Genomic DNA, 23522 nt, shown 5'->3' with positions numbered 1-23522 from the left:
TGGCTGATAGAGTGCTGTTGTCTGACCCTGACTACCACTATGTGAAGATATTTAAATTACAGTAGAATAAAGGTAATCATGTTTTTTTTCCCCCACTACAATCTTCCTTGTGAATGCATGTAAATCCCATCAGCGCTCTGTTTAAACGCTCCTTTCAGGCAGATCATTTTCCCAACAAAACTATCACAAATTGTGTTTACCTTTTCCTTAGTGAATCCAGTGGAAGACGTAATCAGTTTTTCTTAACATGTCTCATGTTACTTGTGCAATCTTCCCTTAAATGCACATGCAATAAAGAGAAGACTGCACCGTGCAAAAGACACCCTGAAGTGTCCCTGAAGGCTGAGCCACTCTGCGTTAGAATACTGTATGCACCACCAAAGCACAATATAAACTGAAATAATAGAGATCTTAAGGTGAAACCTGCATTATTACCTAATGCAGGCCAGTCTTCATAGCCTTTAGGTTCATATATGGCCTGACAGGCTGTTCCTGCGCTTGCAAACCTAAGTGGACGTTAGCATTGATACAGCCATGCCTATGAGTCAGTGATGTTGAGTCATATGAATGACACCTCCCTCTAATTCGCCCACAGGACCATTCAGAGTTGTCCATCGGCGCTGCAGCCACCATGGCCCACGAGATTGGCCACAACTTCGGTATGAGCCACGACCACGACGGCTGCTGTGTGGAGGCCACCGCCGAGCAGGGAGGCTGCGTAATGGCTGCTGCCACCGGGTGAGCCTCAGGCACCGCATCAGGCTTCAGCACAGACCTGCTCACACTCAGCTGCTGTCGCTAACAGCGTGGCACATGAATAACATTTTCATCAGCTGAAGGCAAAAACAAATTACATATTAATGCGGCTGCTTAAAGATAGACGATATAAAAATGGTTTGTTGTGACCGTCATAGATTTTTTATCACCAGGTTTCATTGATACGATCCCTCAAAGCACCACACAGAAACACAAGGAACTATTGTTACATCTCAGCAAAGCAAGACAAGGAAAGAATCATTTGTATTATTAATGTATTATTATTTTTTTGCAAATTTTGCTCCCGTCCAGGCACCCGTTCCCACGTGTCTTCAGTCGCTGCAGCAAGCATGACCTGGACAGCTACTTCCAGAAGGGAGGGGGCATGTGTCTCTACAACATGCCCAACATGAAGGACCTGGTGGGGGGCAAGAAGTGCGGCAACGGCTTCGTGGAGGACGGAGAGGAGTGTGACTGTGGAGAACCTGATGTGAGCATATTTGTTCCTTGACAGTTGTCCCCCCATCAACCCCCGTCCCTTCATATCAAATGATTTCTGGTGTTTGTGCCTTTTTACTCCACACTGCTGTGTTTTAGAGCTTTAAATGTGTTTTTGACACTTCTAAACAAGGTTTGATTTCCATTCGTTTCCAAACGTTTTGATGGGGACTTGACATTTGTTGTGACACTGCACAGCGTGACTTAACTTTGACAACAAAAATAGGCCTATTTTTTGCTGTGATGTTGACTTATATCAAGTAAGTAACAAAAGATTGTTTTTTCACTCTACTGAAGTGCTTAACCTTAGTATTTCCATTTATAACACTTAATACTTCTACATTTCAGAGGGTAATATTGTACTTTGAGTAATTTTTAAGTACTTTATATATCAAGATAAAACCTAAGATAACTTCATTAGTATTGTTAAAGATTGTTATGCAGTTAAAAATCATGTTTTGGCAAAGATTTTTGTCTAAGAGTTTCAAAAAACTCTATAATAACTATATAACGTAAATCAATCAAAGTCATTTTCAGGCGTCACTGGTGAAAAAATGAGCTGTTTTTACTCTTCATCTCAGGTTTTAGCCTTCACATTAGCCTCGGCGTCATTGCAGCCTCATCATTTATGCGCCCCGCATTGCATTTGTGCAACTCTGCTGAAACTTTCCTCAAATCGGGATGAAGTGTTTGCGCTCAATAAACCCAGAGGTTAAGTAAACCTTCTTTAAGGTTCAGGCAGCCGAGCAAATTGAAAACAGAGGAAGCAAATTGGTAGCTGACAGCAGCAGCGCCGCTGATGGGGCTGTGTGTTATGACTCCCACTCAGAGTGGATCTGACAGTGGAGCTCAAGCTGCTGACAAGCCACCTGTTCTTAGCATTGCAAATGAGAGGAGCTACAGAAGGCTGCTTAATGGTCTCACCTTGTGATTTCCCCACCAGAGACAAAGGTATGATGCACATGACCTAGGTTAAGGTGTGGACTTCCAGATTGTAAACTAAAAGCAATTCTCTTTCCCTTGTTATTCGGGAAGGGTAGTCATGTCAAGATTTTTATTTTGAAGATCGAACAAGACCAGAACACGGGTGTGTGGAAAGTCACAAGAAAGACCTTTTAGTTTTAGAATTCAAACATTGACTCTTCCAATGAAAATCGCTCTACAAACAAGCCAGCGTTTGTCATTGTTGTTGTTGTTGTTGTTGTTGTTGTTAATCCCCTCTCAGTTCCTTCCTGTTGGTATAATTGCCTTTTTTTTCTCTGGCTTAAGTCAACTCCCACATTTGTTTTGAGGGTAACTGGCTTGGCGGAGGGCACCATGGCAACGGGACATGTTGTTTTTGTGCACATGGTTTGACACAAGAGAAGCAGCAATGTCACTTCTCTCGATTTTAAGTTTTTTCTTTCCTCTGCCAACGTCGGTTGAAGTCGTGATTTGCCAGTCACAGTCGTCGATCGTCTGTCACCTTGGAACTGCTACACAGCAGTGTCTGATGAGAGTGTGTGTGTGTGTGTGCGTGTGCTTGTACAGCTATCTTTGTGAGAACAAATTTGAGTTTTAGACATTGGGGGTGAGGACAGTTTTGCATAGTGAGGACATTTAGGCCAGTCCTTACTTTCAGACAGAGCTTCAGAGGACTGTTAGCAGGTTCAGACTTGGTTTTAAGGGTTAGGTTTGGGTGAAAGCGCAGTGCTCTTGGGGGAGCACTGCGAGGGGCACGGGCTCTCGGGGGCTGTGGGGATCCAAGGGATATTGGGACCCTTAGGGTTAGGTTTAGGTTTAGGTCAGGGTTAGGCATTTAGTTGGATGGATAAAGTTGGGGTAAGGTGTAAGGGAATTCATTATGTCAGTGAGTCTGCTCTCAAGGATAGATCACTAGATATAGTTATTAATGAGCAACATTTCCAACTGCACACTGAACAAGAACCCTTTTCTTAATGACTTTGTAACATTTCTAACTGCTGCCTCGATGTCTTTTCACCTTTTATTAATGAGTTATTAACATTTAAAACTGAACTTCATGGAATTTTGATCCTTTCTTATTGACTTGCTACTATTTAGAACTGCTGACTCATTTATTTGTTCATGTATTTTTTAGGGTTCTGTTAATGTGCCAGTGTTTTGGCCAGGTGTTAAATTATCCATCAACACCACATGTAAAATTACTGCTGATTTCATGGTTATTTATGTTTATGTACATGTTAATTATACGGACAGGTAAACTCTGTTCTCATAAAGGGTTGACTTAGTTTTGTGTGTGTGTGTGTGTCTCTCTCTCTGTTTGTGTGCCTGTTTACAGGAGTGCACCAATGACTGCTGCAATGCCAATAATTGTACCTTGAAGGAGGAGGCACAGTGTGCCCATGGAGTGTGCTGCGAGGGCTGCAAAGTACGAAACACACACCAGCACACACACACATACACGTATGCAGGCAAGAGTGGCGGAGGAGGGAGCTCACCTTGTTTGCAGTAGTAGCTCAGTATCATTAGCTCACTGTCAGTCATCATGTCAGTGTGTTGACGTACTGTACCCTCAACACGTGTCAGCTCCCGTCACTGCAGAGCTTGTCGTCTTCACATCACACCGACACTTTTCATCTCTGTTCTCATCTCACTATTCAAATACTCATCCTGACACTCTAATACCCACAACTGTGAACCCAAATTCTATTGAGCTTTGACCTGCGGAGGAGACGAAATACTGAAGGTGTCAATAACTTACTGCAGAAGAGGTCCTGTTCCTCCTCTGGTTCTCTTTGTCTTCTTCTCTTTGCAATATTCTCGTCTTAATATGCACCTTGTTCCTTCTATTTTACGTGCTGTATGCTGAATATATTGATTTTCTTCTACTTATTGCACATTGGTAAATATTTCAGGTGTTAGCATATTTTCATACCTTGCACACTTTTTCAGTCTTACTGCCACTGCTGCTACTTTACATGGTATTACTTTTTTATGTTTTCATCTGTTTACTTAGTCTCTTAAAGTCAATTTCACTTCCTTTCAAAATGTCTAGCCTCATTGAACTCATTGTTTTGGTATCTATTTACCCACTGTACACTGCCTGCCCAGCACCAAACAGCAGACAGGCACAGAGACTAGCTTGTGATCATAGCGGAGCATTTAGCAGCTGAAGAGATAATTGTTTGTGGAGAGCAAGCCACAGCTAAAAGGGAGTGAATATTCTCACATTTTTGGCCAACAGCAAAAAAAAATCTATGGTTACACTCCATATTAAGGTACACATATTCACCATTACAATTCCATTTTTCACTAGGTTGGCTATTTGCATGCATATTAGTAGCATATTGGCTCTTATATATGATTCTAAAGCACTTATTCTCAGGGTTGTTAATGGTTAGCGTTAAGTCATGAAGATTTAATTCATGTACAACAACTTCGTTACTTACTATCGAAACGCTGTAATTTGGAGGTTTGTAACGATAGAACCATCCACCCACCTCACATCATTATATACGAACCTACAAACCTAAAACACGACAAACTGTTGTATTCTCCTTCACTCCTTCAGACATGAGCCTCACATTGTTTCAGATGTCTTGTGCTCCCCCCCCCCCTCCCCTCTCACCATTTGTTCCCTGTCTGTGCCAGCTGAAGCAGGCAGGTACCATGTGCCGGGGCCCAGCGGGGGCGTGTGACCTGCCAGAGTACTGCACCGGGGCCTCTCCTTACTGTCCTGCCAACGTCTACCTGCTGGACGGCTCCTCCTGTCAGTACGGAGTGGCCTACTGCTACAACGGCATGTGCCTCACCCACGAACAGCAGTGCCTGCAGCTCTGGGGCTACGGTACTGAAAAGTCTTATTACCGCACGGTCCAGATCATGCACTTAACCCATTCACTCAACATTAGAGGGACACACACGTCCTCGGACCAGTGTTCGGCCTTTATTTAAACACTCTAAATGGAGGTTCAGCTGCTTTGATTTTAAGCAGTATTGCTGCTTAAAACAACAATCAACTGCAGTGTAACTGACGACAGATTTGACAGCAGTTCGCTCTGCTGTGTATGTCAGAGTTGATTAATACAATGAATCACATGAGCTGGGACTAGTCTGTCAAAATAAACGCTCATGAAAGCCAGACGTATTTGTTCTTTTCCCCTCTCAGATGTGGAAGCTGCATCCACGAGTGTGACAGTGTTTGTACAGCAGCACAAAAGAGCACAACAAGATAAAAGCAGCACGTTGGCTTTTATTGTGCATCATCTTATTTTACTGCGTTTTTTTTTTCTTCTTCTTCTTCTTACAGAGAGCTTTTCTTTGGCAGTAGTGCCACTGTTTGGACAAAGCTGAGAGTTTTCTCATAATGTTCTGAGAAGAAAAAAGTCCTAACATTATGAGGATCAATTTTACAGGAATGAAATAAGCGAAATAATAAAGTAAATAAGAAAAAAAAATGTGTTGCTGCATCAAATTCAGGATAAGCAGATATTTACAATTGAGTATATGAAAAAGGATTAGCAGATTATCACATTGTGTTGTATTTCTGTTTTACACAGCATCCCTCTGTATTTTTTTACCCTCATCAATATACAGTCATTGTGCCCACCTTCATGAAGGTAGTGATAATCTCAAAAATGAAATCATCTCCCAGCTTTCTTATTTACACGTTCATGCTGCTTTTGAACCCCCTCTTGACAGAGATCTGGGTGCAGTGATCTGAAAGTCCTGTCCTCATCGTGGGGGTTGCCATGTTTTAGCTCTGTTGAAACTCCACTGTGAGCAAAACCCATCTGACTTTTGATTGAACATTTGACAACAAACAGGCATATTTCCCAAAATGTCTGGCTGTTCCTCGAATCTCACATTTGCCAGACGTCTCTTAGCGTCTGTCACCGCGGCTGAAGGACGGTTTACACTGTGTGTATGTTTGGCACTGTGATCTTCACGATCACGTCAGCAGTAGAAAAGCAGGTGGGTGAGATCAGCATTAGCTGCATCTATCTGTTGACTCACAAAGATCTTTGTGAGTCAGCTCATTAACATTTGTTTTCTGTGGAGGAGAACATTGCTAATGTGGTTAGCCACAGATAAACAGCCTCCGGCCTCCAGTCTGGAGGGCTGATGGGATTTGTTGTGTCTCCAGGAGCCCGACCAGCCCATGATGCCTGCTTTGAAGATGTGAATGCAGCAGGGAATGCTTTTGGAAACTGTGGGAAAGATGAACATGGCAACTATATGAAGTGTGAGAAAAGGTAAGAGGTCCTGGTGATACATTGATTTTTTTTTTTATAGTCAATACTGGGATCATTATTATATTGTGGAAAAGACCAAATATCCAACTAAATCAGCATCACCGAAAACATTCCCTTACCAAAATAAAAGTGTGAACCAATATCAATATCTGACGTTTCTTCTAGTTATTCCTAGTCATGCTTTGTGCGTGCGTTCACACCAGTCAAAATCACCCTCAGTAATCAGCAAAATATAGCTTTATCTGACACAACAGAGAGGAGAAAACGAATGTTGTGTTATAATAATAACACTTTTATGAGGCCTTATTCTGTCAGAATTTGTGTTTTCAGCTTGTTCTGTTGCCCCCAAGTGGCCAAAAATATGTGCAGCTTTAATGAAATGATAACACGAGTTCATTTCTGCAGTCATAGAGTCGACGTGTGAACATTTGGTTGTTTTCAAACCTCTGCTGCTGTTAGCAAGCAACACTCTTGCTGAAGTGAGTGTGTCATCATTTATCCAAACACACACATACGCACGCATGCACGCACACCCTCCGTACACTGTCAACACAGGCCTCTGAAAGACATTTTCCCTGGCACACTGCCAGAGATAATTAATGGAGCCAAATTAGCGACTTAGCTATGTAAATGAGGCTGTGGATTAAGGTGGTTGATGGCTGCATCGTGTAATCCAACACTGCCCAACTCATTATGGAGTCCCACAGGAGTCATTAGAGTCAGGGTTCCCATGCTTCTCGGAGAACCTTGAAAACCTGGAAAACAGTTCACCAATTTTCCAGTCATGGAAAACAGAGTAAGACATTGTCCTTTTTTCCGTTAGCTGAGAATGAACTGCTAGCTTATCCATCACAGTGATTGTGGTGTGATTAGCTTTATCAAAACTCCACTTAATATTACTAGTAAAGAGGCTAAAGCACAGTGTGATAAACTGATTGAAGAGTCGGTGGCAGGTAATAATCCAGGCAAACTCCACTTGTACGTTTAGGTTTGTGAAATTTGGTCTAGATTTGTCTTTTAGTCAGAATTGTAGCCTGTTATTTGTGTTGTTGGTGTTCAGTCAGCAATGGTTCATAAGAAGAAGACGAAAAAGGGATTCAGGCTATGAATTAATAATAATGATAATGATGAATTTTATTTGCAAAGCTCTTGCCAAGCATGGAGCACAAAAAGCTTCCCAAAAGAAACTAAATCTTATCTCATCTCATCTGCCTGTTATTAAGACATATGAATAATCTAGTATTTGTCCATCATGCTGTCATCCTCTTCATTTGTTTTCCTCCAGATAAGCTGTGTGTGTGTGTGTTTACCAGTATAAATTTCCATATTAATCAGGCTGTTGACAAAAAAAAAAAGAAGAAAAAAACCCTTTTTGCTCTCCTAACTAAATTTATTACATTTTGTACTTCATAAAAGGGGAAAACTGTTAAGCTTACACCTGAGAATTTTGTTAGGACCCAAAGATGCAGACCAGAGACAAACATATTAAAAAAAAACAAAAAAACAAAAAAAAACACAATTTATTTTAAACACAAAAGATGAAACAGAAAACGCACTCATAAGGAGTGGATGCAAAAATAACAAAAGGTGCGCTCAAGAAGAGTGGGAAGTAACCAAGGAAGCTCTGACGAAGCAGGTTTGAGGCAAGGCTCGCACTGACGAGGCAGAAGACACTGAAAACACAAAAAGCACACTATAAGAGGCAGTCCAAAAACAGTTAGCATTAGCAACTCAACAGGAGAGGAGAAAGCAAAGCGTAGTACTCACAAAACACGACCAAAGACACCGCCAGGGATTCAGGACAATCCGGCACAGGTAGGAGAGAGCTCCCCTTTTATCCTGTGCCTTAATCAGGATCATGCGCATCAGGGGTGCACCTGAGGGGGCGGAGCTAACTGGGTGTAGGTGAACACCCAGCTAGACAAACAGGGGAGAACAAACAGGCAACAGTAATACTGTGGAACAGGTAAAAAGGACATATTAGGACTAGACTGTCTAGTCTGTAGGATGGTAACAAAAACAGCAATAAAGACAATTTGGAAACTGATAACAATGTGTCCTTCAAGACTTGGCATGTCCATCAAATTGACAAGTAACCTATGCTGCAGTAGATTAGAAACTCGTAAATGTTATCCACTATCCTCTCACATATACACCCTCATGTCTGCTCAAATATTGTACTCACACACATTCCCACTGCTCATACAAATATATTTATGGTGTTGGATACTGAGAGCAGAATGAATGTATGGCAGAGTGGAAATGAAAAGAGACGCTCAGGTGTTTATCGAGACTAAACACAAAGCAAATTGCATTTACAGACGCTGTGAAAGTGGAAGGCAAGTGGATGCAATTTCATCCTGGGAGGTGCACCCACACAACCAATGCATTTGTTCCTACTTACAGGCAGCATCTGTGCAGTCAGTGAATTGGTGTTTGTGGCCACTAAACACTTAGAAATTCTTGTTGAAAAATTTAGAAAAAGCCAGGACAAATAGCTCCACTCACACGCACTGTGGACACACCTTCAACACGAGGACGCTAATGTTAGAAACATCAACACATTCCACAAAAGGCCAACGCCAACAATGTGTCTTCGTCTGGCTTTCCCTGCGCTGTCTGTGACTCTGTTCCAAACTCTGCTGGAAATAGAAATCTGTAAATGTGCCTCACAAATGGACTGTTTCAGTTTTAAAGGTTTTATGTGTAGTTTAAGAAATATTACTCAAACAGGGAGGAATAGTTCATTTGTTGGGGACTGTTTTCAGCTGCAGAGTAATTGACATTTGGTGTTCCACTGAGTATTTGTGGCAGCAGGATGGTATGTGTGGGATTGAGCCAAAATGAACTGCAGTGTGTGTGTGTGTGTGTGTGTGTGTGTGTGTGTGTGTGTGTGTGTGTGTGTGTGTGTGTGTTCATGGTAATGAAGGAACATGTCACCAAGTGCACCAGTGTGGCTCATTGATGTTTTTAATAGTTTTTCGATAACAGTGGAGCTCTGTGGCACAGAGGAAGAAGATATATCAGTCTTTGGATGTATTCATTGCTGGTTTGACTGTGGGATTTGGGGATAATTAGAAAAACATAAAATATTCCCAGAGTTGAGTGATGAATTCTGGTTTGAACGGCTCTTTTCAGTCGATGACATAAACATCAATACAAATGCATAAAAATAACTGCTATTATGTGCTGGACCAGCAGGTGATTTACAACCTAGATTCACTGACATAAGTCCAAGTTTGGCTGATAAATCCTGGCCAGCAGATAACACACCTCCACCCCCTGCTGCTCCACTGGAGCTGCTCAGTCGCTGCCCAGGCTCGGTGCAAACCTGTCAACACTGGGATTTGAAAATAAGGGAAGTTTTCCAGCGCTCCGCCCCTCCATGTGATACAGTAAATCACTATTACACTAATCCTGATCAACAGAAATGACCTTTAGAAAGGTTAAAAATACAGAGGAATTACAGGAAAATATTGAAACAGGACAGCTGGAGAGAAGAGTAAAATATGGGAGAATCCTGGTACAAACAGGAGCCTCACAGGTCTGACTCAGTGTGACTGTTGAGTTGCTTCATATTTACATGGAGATCTGTTGAGCCGCCCAGAGAAAGTAAAGGCTACACATTTCTTTGTGCTTGTTTCTCTTTCCAGTGATGCCAAATGCGGTAAGATCCAGTGCCACAGTGCTGCCAAGAAGCCCAAAGGCACCAATGCCGTGTCCATCGACACCACCATCAAGACAGGCGGCATCGAGGTGAAGTGCCGTGGCACCTTCGTCTACAGCACCCAGGACGGCCAGGGCGACCTGCCCGACCCCGGCCTCGTCATGACCGGCACCAAGTGTGGAGAGGGCAAGGTGAGTCCACACCGGCTGTACTGCAGGGACCATAATAAGAGTGAAGTGCTTGTGCAGTATCATTATTATAGTAGTTGTCATAATATCGTAACTGCGTGATTGAATAGTCCAGCAGTTCACATCAACAATGAATCAGTTAGTTCCAAACATTATTTCAAGTGAATGACGAGGGTTTTTCCTGCACCGCGGCATGGAGTGACCGTGCGGTTAACAGGGCTTCTGATAAATAGCAGCACTTGGCTCAACAGTTACTGTGTACGGCCGCCTGCTGAGAACATTAACACCTGCCTGGTGTTTTGAACTGGCCTGCGATTGAAGAGGGTGCAGGGAGAAGGTAACTGGCAGCACAACACATTTCAGTCACAAAGGATTTAAACCAGTGTTCTCAAGCCAGAAAACGAAAGCCAGAGCGGTGTGTCTGCAGAGCTCATGTCGTAGCTCTTCACTTGACTAGTTCATTCACTAATGTCTTCGGGATCTCTGCTCAGGTTTGTCTCCCGACTCCTCATGTCTTTCAGCTCTCGCCGCTCTGTTTTATTGGCAAAGATCAGTGAAGAAAACATTCAGGCGTCTCATTTTCAGCCGATGCTGACAGTTCCTCCTGCCAGTTAACATGACAAACATCAAGATATATCAGATGTCGCTGTGGGACAGACCTAAAGACGAGCTGAAAGCCTGTTTTATTTAAGTCACACACTGTAAGGCGGGAAGGCTATGAGTACAGTTGTGTTACTACGAAAATGCCAGAATCCTGTGAAAACACAGGGATGTGTCCCTTACCAAAACAGAAGCAGACATTTAAAAAAAAAAAGAGTGTTGGCCAGCAGTTTATAATACGATCCATATGGAAAGGGGAAATAAATGAACTTGGAATCCCACAACACTACACACTGTTTTTATCTGCCAGCTGTCAACAACAACTAAGCCACATCCAGACTGGAACAGACGTGCTCTTACAAATATAATGATACAATCATAATGAGTGTTTCTGCCTGAACTTTCTGCCAGAATGAAACTTGGCTCATCTCTAGCTGACATGCTGTCCACAAGCAGTTGTCTGTTCTGGACCAAGGGTAGGACCAGCACTCTGCAGTCGGGCAAGTTCAACAAAACAAAGAGTGGTGAATCTTCTCCACTGGGACAATTAGCTCCTGTCAGTTTCAGGAGTCAGAACTTTTTATCTGTGATGAAAATATATTGAGTTTTTTTCAGCTTAATAGTTCTGAATCAGGACCATCGGACCACAGTATGTGACTTTTTACTGAATATATTTTATGCTGCTCATCTCATTTTCAGGCTGTAGCTACAGCTCATGGACATTATTTAGGCTGACACTTGTTAACACAGGTGATTAGAAATCTTACCTGAATGTTGAAATTGCTCGTTAAAGCTGCTTGAATTCATTTTATATTAATGTTGGATAAAATGACATGTTAAGTGTTAGTGTTAGTAACGAGCCCGCAGAGGATGATCATCAGTTCCTCTTAGCTCTACCAAGCTTTTCAGCCTCTTTAAACTCATTGTTTTGGTTTCAACAATTTTACCACTTTGTTTCAGTCTCACAGCTCTCAGCAGTGTCATTTCCTGCAGCAGCAGGCAGCCGTTTTCCATGTACACCACCTACCCAGCACCTGACAGCAGACAGACACAGTTAAAGACAAGCTGGTGAACATAATGGAGCATTTTGCCGCTAAAGACCCAGACGTTTTTTCTTACAGTTACTATGCTCATTGATCTTCTCAAATTGGGACAGTTCACCTGCCTGCTGGAGGAAAAGGACCCTCGTGATGCTCGATCTTTTGTGTACAGGGTGGTAGACTTTGGCTGTGTAGAAAGAACAAAGACATATCTAAATTTATTCCAAGTCAAGATAGCAGTCAGTGTTCTGTGTCTCTGTCGCTGTTAGTCATGATATTCTCCTTCTGAATAAATTATTAGGGTTTTATATCTGCCCACTTCATCCAAAACTAAATGTCAGCGGGACCCAGGAGGTCTGTTGTGCGTCAGGTGTTTGTTTAAGGCAGTTTTTCTAATACTGATTGGGTTGCAAGTCAGATGCTAAATGGAATATAAATTTCCCAGTCAGTCCACCTGCAAACCCACACAAAAATCATAGAAAATAAGGGCTGAATTATGCATGTGAAATGCCTATATATGAAAATGCACACGCTCACAGAGTAATATCTGCAGTCTCCTCCATTCCAGTAAATTCTATTTCTCTGTCTGTCTATATTGCTTTCCCTCTACAGCACATTCCAAACACTTGAATTCCATTTCAGCTATTGTGCAGGCCACGCTGAAAGGACTGAATAGTGCTGCATGAGTAATATATTATAAATAGGCAGCAGAGAATATTGTCTGCCATCCAGCATGATGAATTTTGAGTCATCATATTGAACGGGCCTTTCCTCAGAAATAAATGCAAACTTAGCACAAAGCTGCTGCTTCTAATCACACAGTCACACATTCACCTACACGGAATTGATTGCCCTGCTAACAATAGTACAGCAACAACAACAGCCGGCAGAGCCAACGATGCAGTACTAATGCAGATATTAATGTGGGAGTAAATACGACTCAGTGATGGAGTGCTGCATCAGAAAGTGATGAGTTATGACAGACAGCTTGCAAGAGAAGCCTCCAACAGCACTTAAGACACTTCCACTGCTTTTCTTTTTACATTAACTCACAATGTATTTGAGTGTTCACGTCTAATGTTTTTCAAGCCAACAATTTGACTATTCCAAACGTCACTCAGTAATTACAATGCAGTATGGATTAAAGGACCAGTGTAAAGGATTTTGTGGCATCCGGTGGTGATGTTGCACATTGCAACCACATTGAGACCCTACGGTGGCCGCTAAAAATGCTAAAGGGACTCTCTAGAGTCAGTGTTTGGTTTGTCCATTCTGGGATACTGTAGAAACATGGTGGTGCAACATGGCGGATTCCATGAAGAGCTCATTCTAAAGTAACAAAAACACAACAGCACAACTTATTTTTAGGTGATTGTAAATTAATGAAGATGGGATTATAAATGTTATATTCCATTTCTGCCAGTAGATCCACATAAATCCTTTAAGTCAGGGAACTAAACTCCTCTGTAAAAGGAATAGTTTGGGGAAATTCACTTATTTAGCTTCTTTCAGAGACTGAGGTTAGAAGATTGATTTGGTGTGTTAAGTACAGCACTGGAGTCAAAGCATGATTAGCCTAGCTTAGCATAAAGACTGGAGGCAGCTCTGTCCAGAGTTAAAAACAGACGCCTCTGAAGCTCACTAGATATTAGCTATACACCTAGCATTAACCTACTAATTACTAATTTAATTTGCATTACTTTTTAATTGTGGAAAACTCATTAAGAATTTGTATTGTAGTTTGGTTCTGTTTTGTTCCTTACACTTGAAGCAGGGGTGTAGACTCCAGTCACATTACTAAAATTCAGGTCAGACTTGGGTCACATATCTGTTGACTTCAGATTTCACTTGGTTAAATCGGAAATGACCTGAAACTCAACTTTGAACTCATAATCAGTTAAAGTTAAAGTAAAGAAATAAGATAAAAATCAAAAATGTGCAGCATATAAAACAAAATAAGTAAGAACTTGATCCCCACCCCAAGACCGAAGATGTCAAAATGATGTTAGAATCGTGAGGGCAATGAACTCTAAGTCGTCCTGACAATGGATATACTGAGAGTCAATCCCTCAGCAGATAATCATGTGGTGTGAGCAGGAGGTAAAGGTGTCCTTTTGACATGACGCCTCAGACCATCACATTCACATGTGAAGACTGTTGTGGTGAACAAACGCAGACAGCAGAATGTGAAACATTCAGCTCAGAATGACAAATGATTGTCGCAGTGTCACCTGATCAGTCTGGCTGTGGAAAGTTTTTTTTAGAAGCAATAAATACATTTTGAAAAGCATTTTAATGTAAAACTGGCCATTTCAGCCCTTTGAGTTCGGTGAAGGAGCATACTGACTCGTTTCGGACTGAAGAAACAAAGTGTTGGACTTGTTTGGCTGTGTTGGTTGAGATGTGGACTTCACAGCCATATGTCTGTATTTCCTTGTTTTATGTGTCAGCAGTGTAATTCTTTATGCTGCATACTGTCTGCATTTCCATTTGTTTCTTTTTTCATTTGTAGAGCTTTATTTTGGTGGTTTGGTTACGTGCATTGCTGGCTGTTTGAGTGGAGTTAGTAAGAGCTTTTTCTTTTTTCAGCAGGCTCTATAATGTGCTTCTAACTCCTCCATCCCACCTCCTCTTCACAAAGCTGAAATGCAAAAACAAAGCGCTTCAGTCCCTCTCCACCCTGTTCAAGTCTCTGGCCCAGTGTCACTGACTCATCCCTCACACCCCTGAAAGCTGCTTCTACCTGTTCCCTCTGTGTCTGTCCTTACACACACCACAGAAGCTACATGAGCTACAAAGTCCTTAAAAAAAAAAAACATCACTCCAGCATGAATATAAATGGTTACTAAAATGAGTATTAGAGCAGCAGCAGAGACCAAATGGGTTAAGTAACAGTGCTTCAATAAACATCATTACAAGCTGTCGCAGCAAGTCTATAAAAGTAGTGGAAGTGATATTAAACAGGATACTGACGCTGCTTCCCCAATGTCCTCAGGCAGGCAGGTTGTTCCAGAGCCCAAGGGCACTGACTGAAGGCCGATCAAAGTCTGCATATGTGTGTGTGTGTGTGTGTGTGTGTGTGTGTGAGTGTAATCTGTAATCTTTAACACAGTATGTGATCATTCTGCTTTTGTTGCCACAGGTGTGCAGAGACCGCCGATGCCAGAATGCCTCTTTTACCGAGCTGGAGTCTTGCATCGCACGCTGCCACGGCAACGGGGTAGGCACACACACACACACACACACACACTCACGAGTCATGCAACTCGCTTAGCTGCCAGGCACGGCTCCCTAATCTTATTGTCACACTGTGTCCTTGGGCAAAGGTAACGCTTTGCAGCACTGTGACCGAGTCTGTCGTTAAAGGCAGGAAAATAGATGGCTGGAATACAACAGCACCTGACGTGATGAACTATTTATTGGAGCAGTACAAGCAAGCCCGAGGCAGATAAGGAGGAATCATACATAGTTTATAAGTCAGTAACCAAGCTCTGGAGTGGAGCGTTTGGGACTTAAACACTTGTAACTCTAAGAGAACACGGGGATGTAGATCAAGGTTGTTTATGTGGGAACTCTGACTTTGACCTCTGACACATTGTTCAGTGGTGGAGTTCATTGATATGGTGTTGATTCTATGAAAGTTCATGGAAACCTAATCACACACTTGCATGTGAAAACTAGAGATGGATGGACAGATAGCTAAAATAACCAGAGGGTCTGTATCACAGGCGGTCCAGTATGGAGGACACAGTGTCCCTGCTTATGCTGCTCAGTGCAGATCAAACAACCCAGTTACTTCAAACAGCGCCAGAAAATGTTCCCATTGAATCACTACCAGTGACAAGGAGATTTAACCACTAAGGATTTGATGTGTTTTTTGGAAAATGCTTTTTTTGTCGTTGTTGATTTTATGCGAGTTTGTGCCAGTTTGGAAGGTCCTGTTCCCTCTGCTCTGCAGCATCTGTTGCTGCCCCGCGGGCAGGTGTAGACAGATGTCCAGAGGGAAGGTATAATGTGTGGGGAGTTTGCCATCCCTCCCAGTTGCACCTCCCTCTGTGAAAGGTGCTGGTGCAGTGAGTAAGACATGATCCCTCACTGACTTCCCACTCGCAAACACAGTCAGCCGTGCTTGCTTGAGACGCCACTGCCATGATCAGAAAGGTGGGGTGTGCAGTTTTTTTCAGTGTAACCACTTAGATAATTCTTTTATGTTTACTTGGCTCAGGAAAGGACACATCGGTGTAATGCGTTGGTGTAATGTTCCACTCGTCCGGCTTCTTGATAGTTGAGGGGTTTCAGACCGAAGCTGCTGACATGCTTTTGTCTGAGATTTGTGATCTCAGTGTCATGCTGTGTTACAGTTTTATTGCAAAGTACAACAGTAAGTACAGTACAGTAAAATTGTTTTTTTAATTATTCAGATGAAGATAAATGAGGAAGATAAATGGTCTTTGTGGTGTTTGTTTGTTCTAAAATAAGCCGCTAACCTTAGCATGCCTGGCTATTTAGCTCACTACCTATAATAGGAGGCTAGCATTGCACAAGTTAGCATATCATTACCTAACTACATTATTGAGTAGGGTAAGAAGTGACGCCGTGTTCAGGACTGACACATCCGCTGGGTTAGCATCAGTGTAACTGGTCCTGAATGTTGTATCAGAGTTAGCAGCAGTGTTAAACTCCGGATTGTTTTTGGAGAAGCTTCCCTCAGATATATTTGCTGAAATCAATGGCTGGTCTTTACCCTTTGACTTTTTCAAATGTGAAAGGAAACATATTGTCTGAAAACACTCACTAGCAGAAGCAACGTCAAAAAGCTAGAAAGCTAAAGCTGATCAGATCTTCCAGTGACAGTCACCATTGCATCGGGAGAAATCAACACTCACAGACTAAAGATCAGAAAGTCTTTTTGTGTACCTGGAAGGAATCAAGAACCCATTATTGCAAATTTTCAAAGGTTGCTATGAAGTAATTGCGAGTTGTAAATGTGCCGCTGGTATCAGTGTAAACTGCACCTGAGCTCTTTGCAAAGCTCGACTGACTTAGCCGCAGTAACTGGGGCTTAATGAGCGGTCACTTCTGAGTGTGTATGTACACACAGAGGGAGCTGCAACGAAACCAAAGAATGAGTATAGATAATATTAATGAGTTTGTATCTCTACATTTTCACAATCTTTAGAACAAATCTTTTTTTCGCTCAAAACAGACCGCACAATGTGTCATTCACAGAGAAAATGTCTATGTCAGAGCTGAAAAAAACATGCAAATTCATTGTCAGGTGGGCTCCGCTCTCCAAGAGCTTCATTTGCAAATCAAATCTGTTTATTAGCTGTGCTGCACCATCGGCCTTTACAGCACATAAGTGTGCTCTGTGGGACTGCAAACTGCTTCACAACGGAGACACGGTGTGCAGACAGTTATGAGACAGGACTCTATTGTATCTCTTGACTGAATTACTATTGTGTGTTTAGTGAATGTGCCGCTGAGAGCTGTTGAGTGTTGAGCGCTAGCGTGTTGCTGGCGTGTTAGCAGTTACCTCAGCAGCAGTTCACCAGTAGTCACAACACCTATTGTCCTACAGTGTGCAACTAAAGTTTGTTGTCCCAGTTTCTAGTGTGACCAGGCCTTAAAAGTGAGATATTTCCAAAAGCATCCATTTTTACTGAAAAGCCGGTTTCAGTATGAGTCTTACCCTCGTTGGCGGGACCTAGTTTATGTTTTGAACTGCTCTGTTGCTTCTTTTGACCCTGAGCGTTTGAAGCGAACCCAGCCACGACAGAAATTTCACACTTCATAAGTTTTTAAAGACTCAAGTTTCTATTTACCCCCTCTACTGTATAAGAAATGCACTTACTGCTTGCCAGGCGGTAGTTATTTGATTCGGATTTGACATATTATGAGCGAGAAGAAAAACAGCAGACACATCCTCTCCTCCTTTAATCCCCTTCTCTCTTCACTTTGTTGTTTTATGCTGTTTTTTTTTTTTTTTTTTAAACTCCTCTCAGTGTAACAGTAGATGGATAATGGAAGTGGCTTTGAGTCAGGATTATTCTAAATACACCGTTTTGCCTTCCTCCCAGTTTAGGGTCTTCTCCAGTGTTCGGATGTGTTTTTTAATTCAGCATTATCGTTTGATTCATATTGATCCTCGGGCTTTTGGAGTGTGCTGGATGTTCATGCAAATAAACAAGAATAATGAGCTGCTTGCTTCTGAGAACACTACTGGTTTGCATCTTTCAAAAACCTTACACTGGAGATTTTCATTAAAGAGGCTTAAAACATATTGGAAGTCCTGGAGATTCAGAAGGCTGAAGGATATGTAATATATCAGTGATAATAAATCCAGGTCATGGCATTTCATTTCATACAGCTTTTCCCTTCTTATCTTTATTTGATGGAGAAGTGCCTTTACAATTTTTCCCTTCAAAAACAGCAGAAGAAATGTTCACAAAGAAGCACACCAGGGCCTCTCGAATCCAAAGTAAGAGAGCAATAAGAATCAGAAAACAACTGTATGCCCTTCATGTCGACCGGCTGCTAATGGAGTAAATAGGCATGTTAATCACTGATAGGATAATTACATCTCAATGTAATTGGAGCATGGCGGTATTTTCTCCTTCATTTAGGCGTGGTGAGTTACACAAGACGTCTGGAGATATTAATCAATCTAATGTCTAGATAAGAGTTTCTTTTCGCAAGTTTAAGACAAGTTAATTAAAAACTCTTAAATGGAATTTTCTCCCAAATACAGTGAAGTGAAGGGAGGTTTTTCCAGCTCAGGTCACATTTTGACTCGAAGTCTCGAAGGTAGCAGATTACTGGTCATTATTCAAAGGTGCGTTTTAGTAAAACGGCTCGCAGGGAGTTGGGTTGAACTGTGTGTATTATATAAAAGCTGAAACTGTAACACCTCCCCCCATCTAAAATATAACCAGACTAAATTGGCACCACTCAAGTGTGACGGCTCTAATTTCAGTTAATTTATGCTTGGCTTTCTAGCTTACTGCCAGCACAGGTTACCTCCCAGGCAACTATTATTTTGTTTGTTAGATATACAGCAATGCAGGCCACCATCAAGTGCATATTTAAGGCTCATTTCTCATTTTAAAAAGCATCAGCCAACTTGTAGCGTTATCACCCAGCTCTCAGGGTTAAAGTTAATTAGGTAGCTAGAGTAGATCAAATCTACCAGTTGACATCACAGCCAGAAAAAAATGTTCATTTTTATTTATCTTTTAGGCAGGGCCTAGAAATAAGCTGTAGCTGTAAGCCGGTGTGTGTGTGTGTGTGTGTGTGTGTGTGTGTGTGCCCTGTTGCCTTTAAGTACCCATTAGGTACAGTACACACAGCAGACTACACATGGCAGCTTCATTAGATTTTACCTTGAGCTACTGAAACCAATCAGCACTATGCTGTAATACCACATGCTTCAGGTTTGCTTCAGCTCGTTTGTCCTAACTTGATTAATCAAAAAATTATTATGGAATATGGACTCCAGCACTTAAACAGTTAAACCAAATAATGTAACTATTTGACGAATAAGTGAAATAAAGCTGCACATCCAAAGGTACAGCATTATACGCGGACGGATAATGGAAAACACTTGACACAAATGTGAGATGTCATTGCTTATTATGTCAGTGTTCTGCAGTCTGTTCCATTTCTGAGGTGAATATCTAAAGGTAGAGGAAGGAAAATCCCATTCTAACACACACACAGTGCCAGACTGTAGTAAACAAGAAATTAGAGCCTCTAATTTGGCAAATAAACCTGCAGGCACACACATACGAGATTATACTGAGACCGAACAGCAAATCACATCAGCCTTCTGTGTGTGCGTGTGTGTGCGTTTGTGTGCGTGCGTGTGTGCGTGTGTGTGTGTCTACACAGGTGTGTAACAGTAATGGGAACTGCCACTGTAATGGTGGCTGGGCACCACCCTTCTGTGACAAGCCAGGACTTGGCGGCAGTGTGGACAGTGGACCTGTCCAGCATGACAGTGAGTACACTCACACACACACACACACACACACACACACACACACACACACATACACACACACATGCACAAAGTGTGCTATGGTGTCAAGCTGTCCCTCCCTCACATATGTGTGAATGTGAATCATATCACAGCTTCTCCCTTGTGATTACTTTCTAAAACACTGCTTCCTCACTGACACACCAGAACAACAGCATCATGTTCACACCTCACCGATGGTGTGCAGGCTGCTGGAGCCCACAGCTTCATGTCAAGGTCCTGGACATTACAGGACAATCATACATCAGTGTTTTTTATCATGTATGTGTATATTCTAAAACTGTCATTCTGTTGTCTCAGATTTGTATTTTATAGTCACAAATTGCATTTCATTTCATGTAAAGTGAGCAGCAGAGATGTTTTTTTAGATGCCGTCTTCACAAGACAGCTTCATCTTAATAATGCACCAAGTGTCCAGACAGCCATGCTTCAATAAGAAGGTGATCCTCACCTTTGAGTTAACTCCTGTAGAGGAGGCAGTCAGTGGTATTATCCCCTTCTCACCCCCTCGTATGTAAACAGTATTTCTATGCTTGTTTTCCTGTCTTCACGTAGCTCTGTCGTCCTTGTTTTTTGTCCATTTCCATCTTCTTGAAAATTGTTCTTGGCGTAACATTGAGAGAAGTGAAAAATGAGTCAAATTTCCTGAATGTGAGTTCATGCAGGCAGTCATTTGAAACCTGATGACATGGTAACCACGTGCACATCTGTGAATAATATGATTACTCCATGAGCTGTGTAAACATCGCATCCACATCTAACAGGATATGAGTCACGTCAGGGATACAACATGTACATGTAAACACACTCACTATGCGTATGTGTGTATCTGTCTCCACAGGTCAGGTGGGGCTGGTGGCCGGGCTGCTCTTTGCCTTCCTGGTGGTCCTGCCTGCAGTGCTGCTGCTCTTCTACTGCTACAGGATCAAGACTTCATATTACCATAAGTGGCTTTCCCAGAGAGAGAAGAACAAGAACAACAAGTACTGTGTCTGTCTGTCTGTCTGTCTGTCTGCATGTCTGTGTGTCTGCTTGCTAAAAACACATCCAGAACAGAGAGGAAAGCATGGAATTACATATGCTGTACGGGACAAAGTTGCATAATTGAAGGTTATCATCTCATTATGTACTTGGCTGTAGCTCAAGAGGTAGAGCGGGTCATCCACCAATCTCTGGGTTGATGGTTCGATCTCCAGCTCCTCCTGTCCACATTTGTGTGTCCCCAATGGTCGGGCTAGCACCCTGCATGGAGCTCACTGCCAGTGTGCGTGTGTGAATGAGTGAATGAGGGTCTAATTGTCAAGCGTTTTGTCCGTTAAGGCAGAAAAGCGCTACCGAAGTGCAGCCCATTAACATTCTCATGATTATTCAGACATTAAGTGAAAATAAATGACAGTGATTAGGTTGGAAAAAACAAGCTCATCGGTGGAATTCTGATTCTTTATTCCCCCTCGCACCGCTCTCTATCTTGGAACTCTTTTGTTTCTTGAAAAATAGTGTATTGCTATGCAGTAGAACCTTCACGCATCACACTGTCTGCATGAGAAGGGAGGGTAACAACAGGTGAAAGGAGGAGGAAATGAATCATGCATGGGAGGAAGAAAATATTTCAGAAAAGGAAGGAGCAAGGAAGGGAGAGGAAGGAAGGGGTGGAGAGAAGAACACAGGGAAAATGTGGCAGCAGAATGGATTAAAAAAGGTCATGGAGGAAATCGGGGAAAGGCGGAAGGCAAAGAGGAAAGGTGCTGAATTCAAGAAAGGAAGAAAGGAAGGGAATGTCTGCTCGTGCTCCGAGCAGATCGATGTAAACGCTGGAACTTTCCATCTCTATATCAGCATAAATTGCACCATTTTCTGCTGCAGCTCACCTCCACCAGAACCAAACAAAATCCATGTCCTCGTAAACCCCAGAGCTTCCTTTATGACCGCTGCCATATACCTCACCCGGAGAGACAGCCTCGTCATAACACTGGCTGAGTTAGTGCCTCTGAAAACACTCAAGTCTTCCACAGTGATTTACAGAGCAGAAATGTGTCTGGAAAGGATCCAGCGTTACAGCAGCCTTTTAAAGACCCTGACCTTCCAAATGAAGACAGAGAGAGGCTAAATAGAGCCGCTGTTGGGCCTCGGCAGGATTTCACGCTAACTGCAGCTAAAAGGAGACAGAGGGGAGACGACTGAATGAAAGGAAAATTGAGACACTATGATAATTAAAAAGACTCTTAATGGCAACTGCAGCAATGAAAACCCTCTCCTTTTTTTTTTTCTTTTTTTTTTTGGTTTTGTTAGTTTGGGTTCATTTACAGTTCAGCAGTGGGTGGCTCGAGCTGAGTAAAGGCCTTCGAAGCATATACAGTATCCAGTATATATCCACTATTAGCCAGTCGTAGCCTTCTAATCAGCGAGGAGCCTGCAGGATATACACACACTGACTTAACAGTTTATAACTACACCTATGGTCTAATTCAATCCAATGCATCAGCCCTACAGTAAACCTTTCCTTAATGAAGCTTCTAATATTTAGGTTCAGTTGATTTTTAGAGACTGTAGTTAGCCGCATAGTTGAACTGGGTTGCATGTGTCTGCACATATATGGTGGAAAGCATTTCCCCTCTTTCAGCTCATTATTTTGATTTTTGGACCTCAGTTTCACCGTTTTGGCTCTCACCACTCCCATCAACCTTGATCCTAGACGCAGCAGCAGCAGGTGGCTGTTTTCAGTGAAAAAGCTCTGATGAACCCTCCCTGCTCAGCACCAAACAGCAGACAGACACAGTTACCAACTACCTGGTGAACACTGTGGAGCATTTAGTCAAAAAGCCACATATTTTTACTAATTTTGCTCTGTGTTTCCTAGTTGTGTAAATAGGCAAATGTTTGTTAGCACAGTAGCCATATCAGCTTTAGGAGGTGATAATATGTCAGTGTTGTATTTTCAGCTGTATTCCTCACCTCTCTATTTCCTCTCACATCACGCTGGATGAGAAACTCCCAGGTTGACTTCCCCTCTGTCTCTTTTCCCACCCGGGGCTCTAAAATCAATGCCAGATTGAGAAGAGTGATGAAGCAGGACAGCTTTCATGTGTCAGACTGTGGTTTATTTATTTATTTTTTTTGCCTGTCCTCATTTCTCTGCTCAGGATGGAGGCATCGGTGGAGAAGGGGAAGAATGGCCATCTGAATCCTGCCTTTCACCTGAAGGTGGTCGGACCAATCAACAAGGCTAGCGGCCACAAGGGGGTGAGTGGAGTGTGTGAGTGGCAAAGAAAGAAAAAAAAACAGGTAGGGGAGGGGGTGATGGCTGTTTCTCTTGCTGTGTTTCAGTGAGTAATGGATCGTCCATGAGGTTGACCTTCATATTAAATGGGCTCATTTTGCAGCAGCTTGTTATACTGTGTGACCACTTGAAGTCTGAATCCTCCCACGTCCACAACACTCCTCTCCACCGGTTCACTGTACTTCAGCATCATTTCATCACGTTATTATTTCCTTGTTTTTTAAGTCTTTATTCAATAAGAT

General features: G+C 42.4%; 1 protein-coding gene across 1 annotated transcript in view; it reads left to right on the top strand.

Moving 5' to 3' along the window:
• The window catches only part of adam19a (ADAM metallopeptidase domain 19a), a 166011-nt gene that overhangs the window by 136583 nt on the left and 5906 nt on the right, over nt 1-23522 (top strand). The window contains exons 11-20 of the mRNA XM_076725023.1: nt 596-738; nt 1069-1246; nt 3554-3643; nt 4867-5062; nt 6362-6470; nt 10124-10328; nt 15108-15185; nt 19856-19964; nt 20845-20986; nt 23144-23243. Of these exons, the coding sequence (XP_076581138.1) occupies nt 596-738; nt 1069-1246; nt 3554-3643; nt 4867-5062; nt 6362-6470; nt 10124-10328; nt 15108-15185; nt 19856-19964; nt 20845-20986; nt 23144-23243 (1350 nt within the window). The remainder of the gene's footprint in view (nt 1-595; nt 739-1068; nt 1247-3553; nt 3644-4866; nt 5063-6361; nt 6471-10123; nt 10329-15107; nt 15186-19855; nt 19965-20844; nt 20987-23143; nt 23244-23522) is intronic.

This window comes from Chaetodon auriga, chromosome 24 (genome assembly GCF_051107435.1).
Source record: "Chaetodon auriga isolate fChaAug3 chromosome 24, fChaAug3.hap1, whole genome shotgun sequence".
In the NCBI taxonomy this organism is placed as follows: domain Eukaryota; kingdom Metazoa; phylum Chordata; class Actinopteri; order Chaetodontiformes; family Chaetodontidae; genus Chaetodon; species Chaetodon auriga.
The sequence above is the reverse complement of the archived record's forward strand: the minus strand, read 5'-3'. Positions and strand labels throughout refer to the sequence as shown.